We start from the raw sequence: 18,403 nt of genomic DNA on the forward strand, positions 1-18,403 counted from the left end.
TTATAAGGAAACCAATGGGTCGATTCAACCGATTCAATCCCCCCATCCTGCATGCATGCATGAGCGTACATGAGGTGACAGTGTTGAGGGAAAACTCCCTTTTAAGAGGAAAAAAACTCCAGAAGAACAAGACTCAGGGCAGCGGATTCGACCGGCTGGGGGTTTAGAGGAACAACAAGCACCTCCTTTTTTAAAATTTTTAATTAATTAATACATTTTTTTATATAATTAATATTATTTATTTATTTATTTATTTTTAAATTTAAATTTAAATTGATTATTTATTATTATTTAAAATGTATTATTTATTTAGTCATTTATTATTATTATTATTATATTTTATTATTATTATTATTATTATTATTATTATTATTATTATTATTTGTATTATTAATTATTATTATTATTATTATTATTAGTAGTAGTAGTAGTATTTTTATTAGAATTTATTACAATCACTGTAAATATTAATAATTTTTTGAGCTACTTGACTAATTTGAATTTCCCCCATTGGGGGATGAATACAGTATTTTTCTATTCTATTCTATTCTTCTATAACACCAGCAGTATAGGCCTATAGCAGCATAACTATGGGTCATCTGAGCCATCCCTAACTATAAGCTTTATCAAAAAGGAAAGTTTAAAGCCTTATCTTAAAGGTAGAGAGGGTGTCTGCTTCCTGAACACATAGTGGCAGCTGGTTCCATAAGAGCGGAGCCTGATAACTGAAGGCTCCGCCTCCCATTCTGCTTTAAGACACTCTGGGAACAACAAGTTAGTGGCTTAATGCAGCTATGGGGAAAGTCATTCTGCCACTCAGAAGGTTGGTGGTTCGACTGTCGAAGTGTCCTCGGGCAAGACACTGAACCCATTCAGGTGTGTTAACACGATGCCAAGGAGGAAAGACATCAGCGATGATCTTAGAGAAGCAGTTGTTGCTGCCCATCCATCTGGGAAGGGTGAGTGGAAAACATTAAAGACAGTTGCAAATCTTCCAACAAGTTCTCCCCAAGGTCAGAAACACCAAATATATCAGCACAAAAACTCAATAACAACTGTAAGCACGGGGGTTCAGGTGTGATGATTCAGGCTTGTTCTGTAGCTACAGGACCTGGGCACCTTGCAGTCTTTGAGAACTCAACCTGCCTGGAATGTTCTGGTTGGACCACAGGAGAGCTTTGCATAAGAAAATGCTGCACACCTCAATGAACTGAAGCAACATAGTAAAGAAGAGTGGGCCCAAAAAGGATCCACAACCATGTGAGAGACTGATTACTTAAAAGTTGCTGCAGCTAAAAGCTGTTAAATCAAGGAGTGGACCTGGCAAGGACCGGATGATCTCTCATGTCCCGATACGCTCATGTTCAGCTTTCTACCGAAGACTGCAGGTTAGTAAAAGTGGTCAATCTTGCTTCAGCAAAAAACAATAATAGAATAATAATAATAGAAGTAATAGAAGGCGAGGAAGGAGGAGAAGATTCTGGGATCTGTTTTTTCATGAATTATGGATATGTTGATTCTTGAATAATCAAATCAAAGTATCTGGGTGTTTGAATTAGAAAATTGTGGAAAATGCTGTGGAAAAGTTAGAAATGATGATTAACTTATTCATGTGAAATAATAACAAGTCCTGTGACAAAGGATGTGAATCAATAGTTCAGACAATGCCAATTTAATTAATTTTCCAATAGATAAGACCGATCAATCAAGCATTCTTTTTTTATTATTATCATCAATTGTTGCCCTAATTGACCAGAAAAAGGGAGCCTGCCTAATTTCCGACCGACCTCAAGATGAGTTTTCTGAAAACAGCGGTGCCAGCTGCGGCCACACGGGGGCGCTGATTCACGTTGAAGCTGCGGCTTTACTGGCACCGATGTTCAAAGAGCACGGTCAATTTCACAAGGATGCGCCGGCAGTAAACCGGAAGTGCGTCAATTCTACTCTGTAAAGGTCTCTTGCGCCTTTGTGTCGTCTATTTTTGTTGTTATTGTGGTGTGTCATGATTTTAGAGAGTCTACGGAGTCTCTCAAGTTATCTTGGAGTACAAGTTTTAAAAATCTTGAAGACTAAAAAAGAAAAAAAGAAAAATCTACTCAGAATGATAAAAGAAATACAAATAAAATTCTTGAAAAACGTTTTATCAATTATATCAACAATTATGCACTATACATCATGAAAATGTGGATATTTAGATATGTCATGATTCGTGGTTTAATTGATTAGTTTTTTAAAAACAAATATGCCAACATATTTTGTTACAAATGTTTTGATGAGGCCTCTTTAAGTCTTTTGAGGGTCCTTCTTCCTTCTCCCAAACCCTAATGATGAACTCATTTAATGCTAAAACAACAATAGGTTCACCATAAAGACATCGGCTAACATCTTACTTATTTCTACTACTGAAGCGTAGTTTCCAGGAATGAAAAACCAACATACAGTACTATATAAAACTCTTTCGTCCCCCCTCATTGTTGTCATGTGTAGCTTTCAGGCGGCAAGACTTTTTTTATTTGGACATTGGCAGCTTTTTCACATATGTTTAGGATCATTCAAGCAAAGAAAAGCCACTAACTCAAGACATCAACCAGTGTTAAGTAAGACTCTCAGTCAGACAATTGCCAAATCAACAAAGTTGGACAGTATAGAATTGGTATTTTTGTATTTTTTCTATTAAAGGAAAACTTGGTATATCCCAGGATATGTGTGCAGTGTGTCCTTAAAAAAAATGAAGGACAAAAGAAGATAGAAAATGAAAAAAAATCACATATATCACATACGCATAGTATCTGCACCAACATGTTGAATCCAGAAGAGATACCATCTGAAAACGTGACTTATCTTGGTGTTGTAGATGATAGAAGAAGTGTCAATCCTTAAAAAACCCCAGCAAAGACCTTTCTTTAAGAATTACATTCTCAAACTGCCCACAATTTCATCCAACACTTCTGTGTTTAATTAGCATTTTAATGTTGCTTTATTGAACATAATTTGAAGCACTATTAGTTTTCCTGTCTCATTTAAATGTCTTATGCTGTTCTTTTACGCTGCCCTGTGCTGGATGCAAAGCTTTGCCTGTGTAGGAAATATACAACGTGAATAAATTAGACTTGCCTTAAGAGTTCTGTGGAAGTCTTGATCCACCCCTGATTTCTTTATATTTTCCTTCCAAGCAGCAAAACATTCTTCAAATCTTTAAAGTGGTCCTGAGCAACAGTTCTTCAGGCTTTCTGAAGGTCTTTCAGGGTTTTTCTTTCTGCTTTTTCACTCATTTTCAGTCTTTGTACCCGACCATTTTCAGAGGAATGTGTTTTTTCTTTGTTAAGCCCCTTAACTCTGACCTATGAATCATTCAATCAGAAAAAAAGGCTCCTAACTCAAGGGATGAACCAGTGTTGTGTCCACACATAACAGACAACTTAGCAAAGAAGTCATTTTAAACTGGATCTTTCGGCACTTTGTTCCCAGCAGCCTGTCACAGAGACACATCATTTGTTCCCATTTCTTTAGCTGCATCTATGAAAAACAGCAAAGATAACACAGTCTGACAGACAGAAAACAGGATTTCTGCAGCAACAAGGTGATTCCCAAAGAGCTGTTAGCTGAAAACTTGGCATATCTCAGCATGGTGTGCAGTGTGTCCTTAAAACATTTGAGGAAACTGGACAAGTGGAGGACAAAAGAAGAAGTGTCAGGCCTAAAGAACTATCTACAGCAGATGAACAGGATCTGAAAGTGATGTCCTTAAGAAAGAGGAAAACATCCAGCAAAGACCTGACACAGGAGCTGAGAGATGCATCTGGAGCTTCAGCTGATCCATCTGCTGTTGGCCCAAGCCTCATCAGAAATGGGCTCCATGGAAGGGTGGCTGTCAAGAAGCCGTTCTTAAGGAAGGGAAACAGGGAGAAAAGGCTGAGCTGTGCCAAAGGACACAAGAAGTGGGCTGAAAATCAGTGGCAGCAGGTCTGATGGAGGGATGAATCCTCCCCAGAGCCCGGAGCTCAACATTACTGAAGCATCTGTAGCTGTGAGAGGTCCTTCAGTGCATTGTGCCGCCTACATACCTGGCTGAGGAGGACCATGGGGCAAAATAGACTCCATCATTTGGCTGTGATGTCAATTGAAAAAGAGCTTCTTGACAACAGTAGTCATGACACTGTGATTGATAGATTTGCCAACCTTAAAGTAAGGTGACGCCGCTTGGTTCTTCCGAAATAGGTTGCTTAGTTAGTAGTCACTTAGTTGTTACCGTATGTTTTTGTGTGAAGTGAATGGGATGTGAGTGGACAGATCTTTATTTCCCCCCTGTTAAAATCTTTCAGTTTGTCCTCCTGACCACTAGAGATCCCCCTGTCCTTGTTCTGTTAAGGGCCCTTCTTAATCCACACAGAAAGAGACCTTATTTATTTATTTAATAAATTTATTTTTGTGTTTTATTTATTTATTTATTTATTTTCAAAATTTAATTATTTTTTGCTCAAGGATGCATTATTTTAGTGACCATTTTATTTATTTTCTAGCATTTGTTTTTGTTACACTAAACACTACTCAAAGCAAAACTAATACGGCTCCAAAATTTATAAATGTATTAGTTCGCTAGCCTGGCTGACGCGACCACCATCTCGATGAGATGGTGGTCTGGGAACTAGGTGTGCGTTTTCTCGTATTTGAGGCGTGGTTTACGAATGCCTAGAGCCGTTTATTGGGCGCTACGAATGTCTATCAAATGACGTCAGGTTCTTCCCATGCTGCTTTGCGCGCGATTCATAGCCAATTGTATCACTTATACCAGATGACGACAGAAATTTGACGAGGAAGAAGAAAAAAATGGAAAATAAAAGTAAACTTGCGCTCTAAGCTACTTAAATTGACAACAAAGTAGGCCTATATGCTATATTCTACATGAATTTTTATGTTGTAGAGTTGTGAATTTATTTTAATAATGGAGAAATTGAGCAGCCTTGCTTTGTTGTCTACAGTAGTAGATCAACCCTCATCTTACTTTGAAGCTCCAAGCTCCCAGAAGTGACGTCGACGCAGCTTTAGCAGCAGAAAAGCTATCAGGCTTGTGTTGATGATAATAATAAACTCCTGGACTATGTACAAACTTCAAAATGCATCGTTTTGTGGGTACAGACCATATTTGTACTACTGTAGAAGTTTGGTGTCATGACATGTGATTTTAGTGGGGTAATTTTGGAGATACTGCCAGGGTCCGTTAGCGCTTGTACTAAGCTATTCGGGATAACTCAGTAACTCAGCTGATGTTCAGCCAATATCGGAAAAACTTCGGGTGGGCTACTTGGCTGGATGTCACGGTTCAAATGACCCTAGGGTGAATCTACTCCGAAACACTTTCTAAGGCTGCATTGAACGGTAACGTTGTGCCCGCTGTCATGTTGGATTAACACTCTACAAGCTTCGGTGTAGCGCATAGACGTCGTCATCGTCTTAATGCTGCTGCCCCCCCCCCGTTCTGTGATTGGTTCCCAAACTCTGGCAAAAATAAGGGCGGTGGTTTCCAGGCTGACTTTGCAGTGAGAATGAAATCGAGCGCAAAGCAGCATGGGAATTCCCAGGCTATTAGTTCGCCTCAATTAGTGAGAAATGCTCTACTGGAATACATTTCTAACACTTTTCTGTCCTCATTGTGCTCTATCAGCTTTGTTTTGAAAGGTCCTAACCGGAAGTTATATGACAAACTGATTTAGCTTAATGCTGCCAACAAAGTTCCTCCTCACGGTACCGTAAAGAAAAAGGGAGTGAATGCCTTTTTCTGTCGCTGAACCGCTGCTGGTGAGACCCACACAGCCCGAAATGTCGCCAGGTTAGTCTCCCTCTGCTCTCCCACCTCCTGCTTTTACACCGGCTGCTGTTTTCTGCTCCCTTCTAACAGAAACTCTTTGTTTGTTTGCAGATGTGGCTGCTGAATCACGTCTGAACAAACGGAGTTCGCGTGAAAACACGCACTAAAACACCAGCCGGAACATTTCACTCAGCCTCTTCTGCTCTTTCGTTCCTCTGTTAGTTTTTTTCTTTGTTTTTCTTTGTTTTTCCCGGGGAGTGGAGGTAATTAAATTATGGCTTTTTTCGTGAAAAAGAAGAAATTCAAGTTTCAGACCCAGCTGACCCTGGAGGAGCTCACCGCGGTGCCTTTTGTCAACGGAGTTCTGTTCTGCAAGCTGCGGCTGCTGGATGGAGACTTCGCTGCTACTTCTTCCAGGTAAAAAAAACGCTCAAAGCACCCTGAAATAAAACCACACGCACGCTGAGCGGCCTTTAAAGTCTCCCACTGACTTTAACTGTTAGTTTGCACCTCATTGACATACACTTGCAGGTGGGTGAAGTGCATTTATGAAGCTTTACAGTGAAGTTCACCCACTTTCCATGGCTTATTTTTTGCTTTTATTGAACGTGGATTCTAACATTGTCCATTTTGTGATAATATGCTTCATTATGTGTGCCCTGCAGGAGGGTAAAGTGCATTTATAAAGCTTTACAATGGAGTTCACCAACTTTTCATGGCTTATTTTTTTGCTTTTTTTTGCACGTGGATTGAATTTTTTTTCCATTTTGTGATGATATGCTTCATAATGTGTGCCTTGTAGGAATTTTTAATGCATTTGGTGACTAGTTTTGACTATTTAATAGCTCAAAAGTAATCATAGATTAAGAAGTCTGCGGCTTTGTATGATTGTCTGCTTTTGTTTTCTTTTGTTGCTCTAATTGCTCCATTTAAACGCAGGTTGTTGCTGTGTTTAGTGGCTTTTTTCTGTCCTACTCTGGCACCTCTCCTCTCCTCTCCTGCACTGCCAGACTAAACACAGCACAAGCTTTCAGTGGACCTCAGCATCGCATTAACTCGATGGTCAGGAAGGCTCCTCGGACCCTTTTTTGGGCTTTTCATCTCCTCGTTCACGCCACACGACTTCATGTTTTCCTCTCATCAGTTTCTAACATCAACAGCTCTAATCTCTTTCCCCCTCCGTGCCTTTGGTTTTTTCAAGATAAGGTTTAATTTCCTTCAAAGACGCATCAAATGTCAGTTCCCCTGTTTCTTAATGATACTTTTAATAGCACTCAGAAGTGTTTGGTGTTCCACGTAAGGAGCAAAAATCGACCAACCGCTTCCTTTCTTGCTCACAAACATCGTTTCAAACACCTACAGAGACCATCTGACTGTGTCCCAGTAAAGCAAGCACACTGTAAAACAACTGGAGCTGTCAGCGTGTTTTATTGACGGGGGGGAATCTCTGAACTGCTCCGCTGCCCGCTTTCAGGGTTTGACACGTCTCAGGTTTTGTGAGGACGTTTCCTCACCTTGTCGTGTTCAAACAGGCCCGTTGAACTGCAAAGCCCCGGGCTGACGGGCGCGTACGTGGGGGCCGCTTTCCTCCGCGTCCTCTGTGGAAGCACGTAGGTGCTCAGCCTCTGGTGTTCTCACGTGGCATCGTCCCCAGTTCAGAGAGCGCGTGAGGATCTCGGGAGAGGGGAAAACGTAAACACAGTTACAGATTGGATCCATCTTGATTAGCTTTCTTGTGAGCAGATGTTTCCGTTTTTTTTTTTTTTTTACCTTTCATCACAGAGGAAAGAGCAGTTTGGGACTTCTGTGAGGCAGAGATAATCTCGCTGACCTCGGTGGTCAGAGAACAAAATATTCCAGCTTTTTGTGGAGTACGTGTTCAGGCCTGCAGCTAATTAACATTATTATTATTATTATTATTATCATTATTGTTACCACTTGACCCTTTGATTGTGCTCTTCGGTAACTGTGTGAGACTAAGAACTCAGGAGAAACAGGATCCTTAGGACAAAAACAAACCCACACAAGCAGCAGTTCTAGGAAATATTCATATCTAATTGTAAGTGTCCAGCAGGTGATAACATTGACGTTCATGACACTGAACCACATGGTGCTGACCTGTGTTCGGCCCCCTTTTTTCACATGAAAATAATAGATGGATAGATAGATAGATGGATACTTTATTAATCCCGAGGGAAATTTAAGGATCCAGTAGCTTATACAGACAGTGCAACAGACAGACACAGAATACACAAACACTGATTACAAATCAGAATACAAAATACAACACAATGTGCAACACAATACACAACCACACTCAATACAGCATACTAACATCACAGTTCACATACACAAGACAAGGAATGAACAAAAATGTACAAGAAGAAAATGTGTTTCAAACTTGACTTTGTTGAAGGTTTTTGGATTCTTTACCATAGTGCTTGCACTAAGATAATTGTTGGGTTGATTTGCCATCTCAAGCAAAAGCGCTGACTTTGCGTTATGGGCCTCAGATCATCATCTGAAAGTGATGATTGAGTAACGGGCTGTAGTTTTGTTACGCTGTGATACAAACGCTGTTTTTGTCTGTTTTCTGAAAGATTGCCGCCCTTGTGAAAACGTTTATTTGTCACAGTGAGGGTTCCAGTGTGCTGGGAAGCAGCAGAGCATAACGTCCCTCCCTCCCTGTCAGCAGTGAAGTTTAAGGCCTCTCCGCTCTCAGAGGTCACTCTCCTCTCTGATGGTTATATAAGGGCTCAGATTCCCTCCCTCCCATCTCAGTTATCATCTCTACGACTGAAAACAAGGCCCTTTCAGAGCAGAGGGCGACGGCACAGGGAGGCTCCCTCTGCTTCGTACTGGGATGAGGGTTATGTCACAGATCTGACAAACGTGCTCTTTGTACGGGGCCTTGTCTTGCTGTAGATCGGGAACAGTGGGGGGAATTAACGGCGGGCTTATCCAGCGGATCGTGCTGCCCTCACATGGAAACCCTCTCAAAGTCCTGTTTGGCTAAGAGTCTGACTGGAAACACAGAAAGTCACATGCAGCAAATGTGACAATCCAGCTCGCTCTGCGTCAGTCGGGGCTGCGCAGAGTCTCAGTTTGTGGTTACCAAGGCTGCAGCGATTCACCCGAGTCTGAAGGCAACTTCTGATTTGTGTTGTGTTCTCAGGAATCCTGAGCAATGCTGGAAAGTTGTGCCGCGAAACAAATAAAATCTATTGTTGCCGCAGCCTTTTATGGCGCGATCTAAACCTGGCGTGTCACTATGGTTACAGAATCATTTTCCCAGAAGTGTGTGGCACCCTTTCATGTTTAGTTTTTTTTCTGAAAATACTTGATAAATTACATTTTTACCAGGTTATCAAAGTTGTTTTTGTAAATCATGATCCCTTATGTGTCAGTGATTACAGTCCAGGAGGTTTAACTACAGAATCCATAATCATAGAGGCTTATTGGCTTGCAAAAGACTGAACATTGGTTACAAAATATCTTTGCAATGCAAGTGGTCCTGCTAACTTTGCTAGGAAATTGTTTTTGAATTGGCTCTATATGAATGAATTGGATTATTTTATAAATAATTATGATTACAATGAATTGAATTCCAATTGGCTTGAATTGGACTTTATTATTTAAGTGCCTTGAGATGACATTTGTTGTATTTGGCGCTATATAAATAAAAATGAATTGAAAATGAAAATTTAAAAGCACTAAGGGGCTGCTTCTCTTTCCACGCAGTGCTGTTGTTGCTGTAAACTGGCCTCCCGGTGGTTTAAAGAGGGTTTAAATCTTCATTATTTCCAATGTTTTTCTCCTCAGACAACAGATTTACTAACTATTGTCTACTGATAGTCAGTCTGGAAGGTAGACCAGGATTGAAAATGTCCCGTCTTCTTTCTGATGAGTCATGTTTGAGGCAAGGCCTTTTTGTAATTTCTCTACTTTGCCAAGGGTTTGTTTTTTTTACAATTTAACAAGAAACGTCCATCCATCCATTTTCTATACCTGCTTCATCTAATTCAGGGTGGTGGGATGCTGGAGCCCATCCCAGCTGTCACTGAGCGAGAGGCGGGGTACACCCAGGACGAGCCATCAGTCCCATTGGTAATGTGAAGCAGTGCAATCAACCCCCAGAGACCCGTAATAGGCCTTTAAAGGACTTTCCTACGATGTTTTGTGGTGAAAACAACCAAATCTTCTCTCGCACTATGTTTATCTTTTTGTGTGAGCTCACATTATTCAAGGCTTTTGGTGCTGCCTCTGTGTAAATATGCATATAAATGTCTAAAACGGGAAAAATCGCGGCTGTTTTATAAGAACGTCAGATAATGGTAAGATTTCCTCTAGTAAAAATGTCAGAACTGTGAGTATCGGGGAGAGGATCGGTGCTGGAGAGGCTCCACCACATCCAGCCGCTCACATTTGCTGGTGGAGAATGTGTTTCCACTCTGCAGCGTTGCAAACCAGATGGTCTCCATCTTTATCTGGCGGAAAACCCGTCAGTGCTGCCAGGCTTTATCTGCTGCATTTCGCTTTTAGTTAAGTATTTACAGTTTGCATTTCAACACCGCATGAGGAGCAGCCGTAGCTGTCAGACGGTGGAGGGCTCCTCTGACGCTGCCGGTGTCGTGTCTGACAGAGGGCTGGAAATGGGAGCCGAGGCAGGGAGGAGTGGGGGATTTCTGAATTTAAAGGTTAATAAAGAAGAGGAATGTTGGAGCAGTTAGAGGCTGAGGACACTTTAGAGGAGGGGAGGGAGGGAGTTCAAAGAGGTTGATATGATTTGCTTTCTAAAGGGTGAAGAGAATCCGTTTGTTCGACATCGTTTGTTATGTGACAACGTGCAGAGATTGTGTTCTCGTCTTGTTCCATCACTTCACATGATCAGCAGACTTGAAAGGCTGAGTCATAAACAATACTGTGTCTTCATGGCAGCTCCCACAGAGGACTCAGAAAACATTGTTGCCACCATTTGAATTCATTGTAGCAGCAAGGGGGAGTGAAAAATTCAGCCGGTTTGAAAGTATTCAGACAGTTTTCAGCAATATCTGCGGATCGAGAATTAAACTAATTACTAAAAAGCTCCTTCTAAGGGCCAACGGTACAGAGCTGAATTATTTTTAAGTTCAGTATTAACAGACTGAACAAAAGATGAAAAACTAAATCTCTAAGTAATGACAGATTACTTGGATTAGAGCCCTCAATGCTAAACAGGTTTTAAAGGTTCTGTGTTCTGCACGTTGGTGCACGTTGGTGCACGTTGGCGCACGTAAACTCCTGCCATGCAGACGGAAGCAAACCAACTTCAAGTTGTTTTCTTCTGGTGAATAAATCACAATTATTCCCTAAAATCCTTCAAAAAGTGTGACCAGACCACAGTCCCAGTAACTCTGATTTTCAATTCTAAATTCAAAAGTACTTTATTTATTCCAGAGGGAAATTAAATGTTGAAACTCAATTAAATCAAGGAGTTATTATAGATGCTGATGGCTGTGGGCAGGAAAGATTTCCTGTAGCGGTCCGTTTTGCATCCAAACTGAAGAAGCCTTTGACTGAAGAGACTCTGTTTTCTGATAACAGTCTCATGGAGAGGATGTTCAGGGTTGTCCATAATTCTCTTGATTTTATGCAAAATCCTTCTTTGCATAAGGATTTTAACTCTGAACGAGGCTTCACTTTTCTGCTGTGGCTCGCTTTGCTCTGTTGTTTGACACCTTTCGCTTGCACACTTTCTCCTTTAAACGATCAGAAAGAAAGGAAGTCTGAGTCTGAAATCTTTACAATGAGAAAAGTTGAAAGCAGCTGTTAAGTGGACCATGTGCTTGGCTTGTTTTGACAGCTCTTACTGTTGGTAAGGATGCTTTAAAGTCCTAAAATGATTTCTGTCCCCATAGACATCTGTTAAACTGCCATGGACACACAGTTACTTTGCTATTAACAGTAGATAGATAGATACTTTATTGATCCCAAAGGAAATTCAAGCATCCAGTAGCAAGACATAATAAAGCAATAAAAATGTTTATACAATTATAAACAATTAAAAAAAAACAGTTTAAAAATATAAAGTGACCAGTGAAATACAGTATTAGGTAATGAAACATTACAAGTAATTATTGAGTATTACTAATATGTTAACTGTATAGCTTTTTTTCTCGAGCTCCATCCCTCTATGTTGCTGCATGTAACTGATTCAGTTGGGGTTCATTCGCTGGTAATGTCGGTCCTTCCTGGCACCGTTTTTTCCGGACGAGGTTCTGGGAACCCTCAAACGCACCATGAACCTTTGGGTGGAGTTGGCAGAGCTTCCTGACTAACTGCTGCCGGCATCCCCAGCACTTGACTTGCTTGATCTGTTGTAAACGGCTTTGTGGAAGGTTTAACGTGAGCCTTCCTCTTCATATTTACCTTCCTTTACGTTCATCTGGTTTGGTCTCGTTTCTTTTTTCCTTCATCGGAATGAAAGACAGAAAATCTGTCCATCTCTTCTGACATGTACGCCTTGTTGGATTAGTACTGTACTGTGTGTTGTATCACAGTTTAAATGAGTTGAGGCACAAAGCTCAGACTGTGTCACAGGTTACAGCCGTGTGAGGGTCGGCATGGGGGGGGGGCGTTTAAAGAGAAAACACGGACGGGAAGCCATCCCTGGAGTGCTTTTGTGCTCATTTGTGGTTGACTAAGAAAAGGTATCAGGCCTTTGGCCTGTGAGACGGGGGACGCGAAGAAGGGCAGGAAGAAGTCCAGGGAGGGAGGGCGCTTGTGAAGAGACTCAGAAATCGACTGGGACGAGCCGCTGAAACAGCTGTTTCCTGTTTTCATCCAACTTTTCCAACCGTTAGCATTTTGGTGGGACGTGAGGGAAGGTGAGCGGAGTGTTTCGGAGATTGGTCCGTTGGTATCTGACCAGGTAATCAAAATGAACCACCACACACACCCACACAGGGGATTTCCTGTGTAATTGATTGTTTGAGCTTCTCTCTGAAAGGCTGACCTTTTTTTTTTAAATTTATCCTGTGATTTTGATTTAAACAGATTTTGATTAAGTGGTTGAGATGCTCGCTTTAAAAATATTTAGAATTTTACAAATTACTTCATCATGTCATCCACAAGGGCTGCATGATCGTTTTAGTTGATGGTTAGTTATCATGTGAATAATTTGCAATTCATTTTCTTAACCTCCATTCATTGGACCATTGCTGTTTAAAATTTAAAATATAGAGATTAAATCACCCTTCAACAGTGGCAAACAGCATGGAAGTACAGATAATTATGATTCAACATGATGGCTTAAATGATCCTCCTCGTGTGATTATGTTGTAATTAAGTTAGAACAACTAAATTCACCTGTTTTGTGGTGTGCATAGGAGTGGATAATGTAAATTAACTTTAACTTCAAGCATTATGAAGCTCTGATTTGTGCATTTATTACAAATCTAAAACATTTTAAGTCAAACATTCACTGCTTTCAGCTTCTCAAATATAAGAAACCGATTCTTTTTTTTTTTTTCAATTTATTCCACCCAAAAATACATTAAATTGGCTTTTGGAAATACTCCAGGGCTTTTTTCTTTTTAATATTTAAACTCTCATTACAAATGATGATTATAGTAATAATATAGGTAATAATTGCACCATGATAGCTGTGCACCGATGCATCAACCAACTATCTAATGTGGCTAATACACGCATCACTGTGTGTTTGCCAATTTTGCACAAACATTAACATTTTCAAATGCCGATGGTGTGGCCTTCATGACATTCAGATGGATTGTGGTGCAGAATGTTGACAAGCAAGCAGGTATTTATGTTTGAAATGAGCTGATTTTTATTTCCTGCAGCCTCTAAAGTTCATTAAATCGAGGGTGTACATCTACGTCACTGTTCTGTCTACACGAGCCTAAAACGATCAAACTGATGGCCCCTGGGTGGAATAACATGGCTGCTGCTGCCACTTATGGGACTGGGAGTGTTAAAATCAATATCCTCTTCAATTAAAGGCTTTTAGTGTCAACTGGGATCATTGTGACCTTCCAAAAAAATCTGTGTACCACTGACATTAACATCTCTGCGTGGATTGGGATTCCTGATGTTTGTATTTCCTCACAAAGCAAAACCTAATGTAAATGTACTTTATTTATACAGCCCTTTACACACAATCCTTACGGTGTACCAAAGTGCTTTACAGCAGGTGATAAATAAATAAAGAGAAGAATAAGTAAAAACAATAAAAGAACAGTGAAAGCAATAAAGTACAACAAAATAAGATAAAAGTGTCATCATACTACTAGGTATTAACATATGGCATATAAAAGTGTGAAAAATGTGTGGTCATGCTTAAAGGAGGGGTTTGTGAGTGAAATTAAGGTGTGGTTGTATGTAAAATTGTTTTGGAGGCACACTTTTTGCTCCTTAATGGTTGTTTTTAAGAAGCTTTTTTTTTTTTTTCCTGTCAACCCCTCGATTTCTAACATTTAGAAAACATTTGACTTTTAAACCAGGGGAGCGAGATTACAAAGCAGTGATTTAACCATCCAATAAACTTCCCATCAAATGGAAGAACGCACTATAAATGGGACACGCTGAATAGCTTCTCACTTTTATGGTTAATGATAATGTACGGTAATAGCTTTTACTCAGAAATTTATCGATCGATGTTTCCAAGCCCAGTTTCCGGTTCTTTCTGTAAATGGCAGAAGTATTTTGGCTCTTTACTCTTTACTTTGTAGAATTTTGTTAAAAGAAAACCTTGTCAATCTTTCTGGACTCTTCACCACGTTGGACATTGTATTCAGTGTTTCTGAGCCGTCTTTTTGCTTCTCACTGGCTTATTTTCTGGTCACAGGGAGTAAACTTAGTACCGTCACATGTCTTGTATCACATGCTTTTCCTATGTATAAGGATGCCTATTGTGTCGCTGCTTTTAGTGGCAACTAATTTAAAACCTTTTCCAGGAACACTGGCGCGTTAAAGGGAATTTTCTCATTATAACATTTGGATAAAGTGACACACCAATTAAACAGGAAGAGGAGAGGATGTTCTGCTCGGGGTCTCTTTGATGGTACATTAGGTTGTGTAATGGTCACGGATCGACCTTGCGACTCTGTGGGTGCAGGAACATCCTCACCGACTTCTCACCTGCTCTGACGTCACCCCCCCCCCCGCAGGATCCGTATGCTTCCTCAGCACTCTGCTCAGCCGAGCCCCTGATACGACCCGACCCTGTAGGGCCGCTGTTTGTGTTTCTCCTGCAGCCGTGGCCTTTAGGAGCAGCCCGGATGAGAGATAAGATCCCATACTGTTGCACTGCTGACATGTTAAGTCGTCACATGCTGGGGTCCAGCGGGGGCAACAAACATCACGTACAGCTTGTTTACATTTCAGTCTTTCAGGCGGAGCTTTGGTTTATCTTGCCCCGTCTAATCATGCAGGAAATTTTCTTTGTTTGCTTTAAAGTTTGAGCTCATTTTCCCCTCATAACTCAACCAGGACCTTTTTCTTTTTTTTAAAGAGCGGCAACACAAATTAGCTCCACAAGTGGACCGAGCGTGGAAAGAGCCGCTGTGTTGGCAGATTACAAAAGGTTTGAAGTCGCAGTGGACGTCGGTGCCACAGCAGTTCTCTGACTGCTCCTCTTGTTGTTGTGGAATGGCAGTCATTTCACTCGGACAAGGAAACTGCTTGTTAATAGAGCAAGACACTACGCGAAGAAAAAGGAAAAACTGGAAACATGGAACGCTGCCCCGTTGCAGCGCGAGAAAGAAATGTAATTTCCTCGTTTGCCTTCAGGAAAAACCTCCCAGAGATCGATATTATCCAGCTGCGCTCTGCCCACGTTGGGGCACGTTTTAACTTGGAAAGAACGTGAAGGAGTTGCCAACTGAAGACAATATGAAAATCAGAAAACTATAAGCTTAAAGTGCCTTAAAGTCATCAAAAGTCTGATGAGAGACCAAAGAATTTATGAGGGGACCAGCACCTTCCAATATTACACCTATTCCCTGCAAACTTATCGGAGTTCCTCTCGTCAGGATGAAACTTCCCTTTCAGTCCAACTGGGCACACTTGTGGCATGTCAGATGACTCATTTTCCTCCCATGTCCACAGAAATAAACTGAAGACTTACTTTACATCCTTTGTTTTCTCCTCCCAAATGAAACCTTGACTCCCTTTTCTCCCTCCTGCTTGCTCCTAAATCACCTCGTCTGAAGTTTTGTTTTATTTATTTAGCCTTTATTATATTAAATTCTCTCTTCCTGAGCCTCCCGACTCTGATTTGCTTTCATACAACCTCCTGATTTATCCTGGATATTTCACAGTGAAGGGAATGTTTATTTCCATCTCTCGTTGGCTTGACCCCACCTCTTTCATTTATGCGCAGTTAATGATTGCACGCAGACTGCAGCTCTGCTGTCAGTCCTTTTTTATGATATGTAGTTTTGGTTCTCGTGTTCCTGTGCGGAAATCCAACCTCTTCCTGAGCTGCTGCCACTTTATCCTCAGGGTAACGTGTTCAGGGTTCGCTCAGGTTTCAGCTGTGGGGGATTATGTTTGGTCGAGGGCCGTTTTCTGTTTAAAAATACATCCATTTGGTTCAACTGTACTACGTGATGAAAGGATGCCTGCAGGACAAACACATGGAGGAGGACGGGCACAATGACGGCCTTTGTGTTGGGTTTCTTTTGCGGGCGTTTTTTTTATGCCGGCCCTCTGTTCAGCTGCAGCTCCAGCGTCTGCCCACTGTCGCTGCGTCTTGTTTTACTGAGCTGGAGTTTAATTTTTACGAGTCAAAACGGATTTATGAAGTTTTACTCTGCATTGTTTTCTCAAAAGCAGTTGAGCATTCCTCTTTCTGCACCTTTAGTGTCGATAACTACACAGTTTCCATGAAGGCCTGACGCACCGGGATTTAAAAACAGGACTCTCTGATTAGAGGATCCACCCAAAGTGGCAGAAATAATCCAGGAGAATGTTTTATTTAGATTCCAGCCTCGTTTAACTCGACTAATTCTAAGCTGTCCTCTCTGCAGAGCTGATTTGGGAGATGATGGAGAACTAGAGAGCCCAGAATAGAGGAAGCTATAATTTTGGCGACTGTAATTCTCTCAATGTTTCCCAGTGGTCTTACACTTACTACAGTATGCAGTGCCATGCAAAAGTAGGCGCAGGGATTTACTGAAACACGTGCAAACATACATGGAAATACAGTCAGAAAACAGAGTTTTTAAAACTCTAAGCAGCTTTAAAGTGAATATCTGCTCTGAGCTCCTTTCTCCTCCAACACAGCCTGAACCCTCTCAGACGAGCTTTCTGTCCTTTCTTTAAGGAGTCTTCAGGAATAGTTCTCCAGGCTTCTTGAAGGACATCCCAAAGCTCTTCTTTGGATGTGGGCTGCCTTTTGTTCCGTTCTCTGCCAACATGATCCCACACTGCTTCAGTAATGTTGAGCTCCGGGCTCTGGGGAGGATTCATCCCTCCATCAGACCTGCTGCCACTGATTTTCAGTCCACTTCTTGTGTCATTTGGCAGAGCTCAGCCTTTTCTCCCTGTTTCCCTTCCTTAATTCAATTCCGTTTTATTTATATGGCGGCAAATCACCACTGTCACCTCAAGGTACTTAAAGATACAGCCAAATATAATCCAATTCATTGTAATACAATCATATTCCAATCAATTCCAATTCATTAAACTCCAAATTTAAGAATGACTTCTTGACAGCCACCCTTCATACAGACTTCCTCAGACATGACTTTCAGATACTTTTCATCTGCTGTAGATAGTTTTTAGGCCTTTAGACCAGTGATACTCACTATTTTTTTCACAAGAGCCACATTGGCAGAGGAAAATCAAGGGAAGAGCCACTTTTACGACAACATATTAAGTCGCCTTTTTGCAAATTTGCATTTCTACATATAAAACATCCCACAAAAAAAGAAACAACACAGCCAATACATTTTCAATTCAGACCATATTTACCTTAATACTGGGATGAGCAGAAGCTGGCGTGCATGTCCTTGACTTTCTTCATGTTGTATTTGTAGTTTGTTGTTGTTATCATAGTGAGACATTCAAGATGAGCATGGTTTTTGTGCTGGTTTTTGCCCTTTTTTAATTAAAAACTGATCCATTGTGCCTGCATCTCGCGCTGGCTAAAGGAGCTAGCGTGCACTGCGGTCAAGTGTGACGGTGGTTTAAGCGGGCTGCGTTGCCAGGTTTAACAGTGCCCCTTTTAGGAAACACCAATAATACTACAAAAACACAAACTTAATACAAATACTTGATACTGTGCAGTATTCGCTGTGTGTTATTTGAAAAAAATGTATTGTTATTGTTATAAGCTACTGTGCGAGCCACCAATTAAAGCTTGAGGAGCCGCATGTGGACGCTTTCAGGACACACTGCACACCCACCTGAGATATCCCAGGTTTTCAACTTGTAGCTCTTTATGAATCACCTTGTTGGTGCAAAAATACTGTTTTCATGTCTGGCAAACTGTTATTTTTAGCATTTGTCATAGATGCAACTAAATAAATGGGAACAAATCTCCCTGAGACAGGCTGCTGGTAACAAAGTGCCTGAAGATCCAATTTTGAAATT

General features: G+C 41.0%; 1 protein-coding gene across 1 annotated transcript in view; it reads left to right on the forward strand.

Annotated features, from left to right (window-relative positions):
* Positions 1 to 5,731: 5,731 nt before the first annotated feature.
* The window catches only part of eeig1a (estrogen-induced osteoclastogenesis regulator 1a), a 35,060-nt gene continuing 22,388 nt past the window's right edge, over positions 5,732 to 18,403 (forward strand). The window contains exons 1-2 of the mRNA XM_075467231.1: positions 5,732 to 5,827; positions 5,918 to 6,223. Of these exons, the coding sequence (XP_075323346.1) occupies positions 6,081 to 6,223 (143 nt within the window). The 5' untranslated portion in view covers positions 5,732 to 5,827; positions 5,918 to 6,080. The remainder of the gene's footprint in view (positions 5,828 to 5,917; positions 6,224 to 18,403) is intronic.

This window comes from Odontesthes bonariensis, chromosome 6 (assembly GCF_027942865.1).
Source record: "Odontesthes bonariensis isolate fOdoBon6 chromosome 6, fOdoBon6.hap1, whole genome shotgun sequence".
In the NCBI taxonomy this organism is placed as follows: Eukaryota; Metazoa; Chordata; class Actinopteri; order Atheriniformes; family Atherinopsidae; genus Odontesthes; species Odontesthes bonariensis.